Source organism: Glycine soja, chromosome 7 (genome assembly GCF_004193775.1).
Source record: "Glycine soja cultivar W05 chromosome 7, ASM419377v2, whole genome shotgun sequence".
Lineage (NCBI taxonomy): Eukaryota > Viridiplantae > Streptophyta > Magnoliopsida > Fabales > Fabaceae > Glycine > Glycine soja.
The window spans coordinates 21,199,415-21,205,045 of NC_041008.1; the positions used below are offsets into that span (position 1 = coordinate 21,199,415).

The following is a 5,631-nucleotide window of genomic DNA, read 5'->3' on the forward strand; positions in this document are numbered from 1 at the left end:
CTTGTTGGTAATTAGTTAACTATATAAATGAAATTACTTGAAAATTAAACTTAAAAAACTATTTTTTTTTAAAGAGAAAACTTAAGAAAATTGTTGACAATAATAATATTTTGGTAATCTCGGGAAGAAAACACAAACCGTGTTTTCACTTTTCAGGAGTTTTTTCACATGAGGAAACTTGTTGAACAAAAAACGCAAAATCTAAAAAGATTCCATTTTTGTTGTTTCACTTTTTAATTTTGTTGTTCCAAAAAGTTCCCTAGTTGAGACTTGGGCTACTTCACCTTGATTAACCTTTGTCTTTGTGTTCATTGTTACTTTGCGCGTTATTAAAAGCAACATCGTTGCAGTTCACATTACACGGGGAGGCCAGATGCAAATTTTGAAGAGAGAGAAGCTAAGATTCTAGAGAGAGAAGTTGCATTGCTTTGCTTCCCGCGTTTGTGCATTAATTTTCTTATGCGTGCAAGTCATTCACACACCACAAAGCTCCCACATTTGTTGATAAATAGAAGCTCTAATTGTCTTCAAGATCTTGCATTCCCCACCTTTAGCCTCACTCAAGTTCTTTCCCTTTTTTTAGAAAGAGATTCAAAGGGTGAAACCATCATCGGTTGTTAGATCAAGCTATTTATTCTCTTAATCACTGTCTGGGACCTCTTATCTTCTTCAATCACTTTCAAAGGTTTGAACTTCACGAAATTCTCCATCTGGGTCTGCTTGATTCATTCCAATTGTTCATTATTCTTCATAACATGGAGTCTTGTTCTTTTTATGGTTACTGTGATATGAGATAGCAATAGTATTAGTATCCATTGATTGGTTTGTTTGAAATTGATTGTGATATGGTAAAGTTTCTTATGTGTGCAAATCTATGAGATAACAATTAAAGTTGATTGTGATATGGTAAAGTTTCTCGTGTGTGCAATTGGTAATTGGTTTGTTTGAAATTGATTGTATTTGCCCTCAAATTTGTTGGGATTAGGCCACGATTTTTGTTTTCCAAATATTGAACCCATAATCATAAGCTGGGTACTTTTCACTTTATCAATTGGTTAAGGAATCTGTTGGTGGAACTGATGGTTTTTCCCCCCCTCATAAAGTGGTTCTGCTTTTTTCTTTATTAGATCATTTGAATTGAAGAAATGGGGGGCCATATGAGCAAGAAGACCCCTGAAACATCATCTGGTATTAACATCAATGCTGATATGGCAACTGAATTGAGGTCATATGAGGCTGCCTGCAAGCTTGACTCTGATTTGCAGTCCTTTAATACCACCATTCAAGCTCGAGCAAATCAAGTCATTAATACTCTTGCTGTTGGAGTTGAGGTTCGATCCCTTTCGTTTGAGTCTCTCAAACAAGTCACAGAATGCCTTCTCGAGATGAATCAGGAAGTTGTCAAGGTGATCTTAGACTGTAAGAAAGATATATGGAAGAACCCAGAACTGTTTGAGCTTGTTGAGGAATACTTTGATAATAGCCTGCAGACTCTAGATTTCTGTACTGCATTAGAGAAGTGCCTGAAGCGAGCTAGGGATAACCAATTGCTTATTCTCATGGCCCTTCAGCAGTTTGAAGAGGAAACCAGCTTGGGAGAGACACGCTATACGAGGACATTACAGGAACTGAAGAATTTCAAGGCAGCTGGTGACCCTTTCACTGAAGAATTCTTCCAAATGTATCAATCTGTTTACAATCAACAGATACTCATGCTTGAGAAGTTGCGAGTACGACAAAGCAAGCTCGATAAGAAGGTAAAACAAATCCATACCTGGAGGAAGGTCTCAAGTGTGATATTTGCGGCTACAGTTGCTGCTGTGTTGATCTGCTCAGTTGTGGCTGCAGCAATTGCTACTCCACATGTTGCAGCTGCTCTAGCTGCTGTTACTGCAATCCCAATAGGTTCAATGGGAAAGTGGATTGACTCCTTGTTGAAGAACTATGAAAATGCTATGAAAGGACATAAGGAAGTAGCCATCTCTATGCAAGTTGGCGCCTATGTTGCTATAAAGGACTTGGACAACATTCGGGTTCTCATTGATCGGCTGGAAGTTGAAATCGAGTCTCTATTTCAGAATGTGGAATTTGCCCTTGAGGAAGAAGCTGTGAAGGTTGCAATAGAGGAGATCAAGAAGAAGTTGGGAGTTTTTATGAAGAATGTTGAAGATTTAGGATTACAAGCTGATACGTGTAGCCGAGACATTATAAGGGCTAGGACTGTGGTTCTACAAAAAATCATAAAGCTTCCCCACACCTGAAGATGTTATTCGGTGTTGTCAACCAGTTTCATGTAATTGTTGCTTCTAGGAGAATTCATCTGTTCTTTTCCTGTTTCTGATGAAATTTTATGATTCAGTTATCATTGATTCATGAAAACTTGGGTTTATGTTGTAAATAATTGGAAATTACTGACTTATAGTCCTTTGGTATGTGTAAGAAGCTAAAACTTATTCTTTTGAGACAATAGAGTACCAATGTATGCATTTGTTTTTTTTGGTGAGATAGATATATTTGTGTTTAGCATCTTGTTTTTTGGTAGAACTATTATCTGAGTCTTAAAATAACTTGACATGATGATTGATTGTTTTTCATCTGGCTCACTTGGCACATAAAGTAAAGCTACTTACAATCAAAATACACCCAAAAATGATTTTTTCTGCAGAGGCATGCTAATGTCACATTCTCAGACACTTTTTGCCACAATTTTTTATTATTAGTTGAAACTTGTTAAAAATTATAAAATTATGAGTGACTTCATTAAATAAGGAATGAGACCTACATCATTTTCGAAGTTTCAAATATAAATTTAGTTACTGGTATAGGGTGTATTAAAATAGTGTTAGAAGCATGCATTTCTTTTCATCTGCTACCAAATGATTTCCATCACTCTTAATTATGTTAATGGCATTGCTAAAATTAAAGGGGAGGAAGTCTTCCTTTCCGGTTTATGGGAACCTGGCTATTTCTCTAACAGGTTTTGACATGCTATGCCAGTACTAAAATTGTTTTGGATTTTAATTTATTTGATTGACAAAATGTATTAGGAGTATCATCTGAAATCATTGACTATTGCCTAATGTAGATAAATTTTTCCTGTAATGAATTCTTCTGAGAACCAGGATTTTTAAAGCAGTATGTTTCTTCCCTTCCAGGCAATGGTAGTGTTTTTTTTTTTTTCTTTTTTCATGAAACATCCTTGTATGTTCCATCTATTTTTCTAGTTAAGATTTAAAAATAGAGTATATTATGCTGACACTTTTGGAAGTTTTGCCACATTTCCTTAGATATCTCTCATTTTTATTCATTATACTTACTCTCCTTAATTGTTTGAAATATATTATACTGACATCTCGTGAACCTTCACTGACACCCTTGTAAGAAAGATTACAGGAAACTGTTAGAAAAGGCATTCAAATCTTTTCCATTTCCCTTAGAAATGAACATTTCCATTTCAGTCAATATCGACAAAACACATGGCTTAAAAAGTTTGAATGTCTGTCATCTTTATTCTTCTATTTCTTTTCTTTACCAACATACTAGGTCTATTTATTTCCTTAACCAAAACACAAAATCGTAGATCCTGTCCATGTTTACCCACTGCAACAACACTTATTGTTCTGACCACTAATCTCCCTATCTTTGGGGGTTTCAGTTTGGGATTCAGGGGTTGACAAATGTCCAGAGAGACCTTCCAGATCTTCGGGGATGAGGGGGGTTGGATGGATTGAAGGAGGGGGGTGGAGCAGCAGCATTATTATTTAATTAAGAACATTGACGAGGGAGAATTGGATGTTGGAGCATGTGTGTGGGTGTATGGGAAATGGATTTGAGTGAGGAGAACCCGCAAATGATGAGTAAAAAGCCAAAAAGATTTCCAGCATGAATCCTAGTACCCCAAACTAGTGGGATTAGACCTCTTATTCTGAAAATTAGCTTTGTTTCTCTAGTGCCAAATGTGCTCAATTGTGCTGACAAATGATAAACTCCACCTGTTCTCTTGATTGTTGCTACAAATCCAATTGTCTTTGTCTAAGTGAAAGAAATTAGGACCCAGATCTTTCTCACTAATAGCTTGCCATATTGTCTTAGCAACACTGCAATCCCTCAGAGCATGTAAGATGCTTTTGGGCTCAATAAGGCACAAGCTACATTTCTGCTGTCAAGTGTCTCTTGGCTCGAAATAGTTGCGGAAAAATTTCTATTAAATTTCCAAAGCAGAATTCTTCCACGTTGATGACCCCCATCCAATTCCAAATATGACTGAAAATAATGTGATATATAATTATGATGATCCTTGATAAGAGACTGATACACGCTTCCAACTGGAAAATGAACCATCACTCTTTTCTCTCCCAAGCAATAAAGTCTTCTTCATAAGAGGGATTAAAGGGAGGGATAACCTTCATTGGCTGACTAAGAATTCAGTTTTGCGCATTGGAATGAACTTATCACAAATCTTCCAAATACCTTGCAGGTTTTATAGTAGATCATAATGTACTGGTTTCGGACAATTAAACTTCGACTACCAATTTATAGTCAAATGCAGTTATGCAACCCATAACAGAAACATAGCCTCACCACCATAATGCAGCAAATGTACAATTACTTTGATGTTGCATTTTCAATATGATTCACATTCATTTCTCTCAAGTCTAAGCCATCTTCAATCTGGTCTCTCTTAAGATGAAGTTATGCTTAATAAGATTGCCATAAAGGCATGGTGGTTTTATCAGGAAAATGTTGCATAACATTAAATATCATGCAGAGCATTAAATTAAGGTCTTGGTTTTCCTGCTAAGGTGGAAGTCTCAATCTGTCATGTAATGGGCCACACACAAATTCATCCAAGGTGTATAACCGAGTCATTTATTGAAGTTTCTTACTTCATATTATTTCACGCTGATTGCTGCATAACTTAAGTTTTAGAAAAACCCTGAGATGCATTACCAATTTTGTTCTCAAAAAAGGAGTCCAATAAACCAACACCATTATGTTTTTTATCATTTCTCTGTGGAAACTGCTCAAAAATAGAAATTAAAGAAAACTTTTCACAGATCTGTCAAATAGTGGTGAGTTTTCTAACCCCTCTTGTACTCTAGCTACTTCTGCTATTCAAAATTCACAAACAAAACACATTCATCTTTCATCATCTTATGTTCTAAGAAATTATATGAGGAATTACTAAATACAAATATACTAAAAGTTATATAATTTAATACACGCACCGGTTTAAAATCTACTTAATGTTATTCTCTAGTTTACCACATTTAAGTTATGTTTTATATAAAAGACCCAAAAAAAATGAGAAGCCAAATTGGACTCAAAACCGAGCCAAACACAACAAACCAAAAAAAGAGATAACAAGAAAAAGAAAAGAAACACTTGGGCGGTTCCCCCTAAACCCTATTAGCTTCTCTGCTGCCTAAGTGCCGTCGCAGGTATGGTATAAGAGCACGTATACAAAACTGTTCGGCGTTCTGGGTTGGAGCAATAAAACACCGGAGACAGAGGGGCGTTTCCACGACAGTGCAGGTCGCGACTTGACAAACAAAGGGGATTCTAGACGAAATATTAAAATCTAATTTTACTTGGAGATGTTTAAAGTATAATGTCATCTAATTACATATT

General features: G+C 35.9%; 1 protein-coding gene across 1 annotated transcript; it reads left to right on the plus strand.

Annotated features, from left to right (window-relative positions):
- The first annotated feature begins 226 nt into the window (after positions 1-226).
- Positions 227-2,508, plus strand: LOC114419172 (UPF0496 protein At4g34320-like). The gene is made up of 2 exons (XM_028384817.1): positions 227-685; positions 1,128-2,508. Exon 2 carries the CDS (start codon positions 1,146-1,148, stop codon positions 2,259-2,261), a length of 1,116 nt encoding a protein of 371 aa, XP_028240618.1. The 5' UTR covers positions 227-685; positions 1,128-1,145; the 3' UTR covers positions 2,262-2,508.
- The last annotated feature ends 3,123 nt before the right edge of the window (positions 2,509-5,631 follow it).

Coding starts and splice junctions, on each gene's coding strand:
- LOC114419172 (XM_028384817.1), top strand. CDS start 1,146: ATGGGGGGCCATATGAGCAAGAAGACCCCTGAAACATCATCTGGTATT.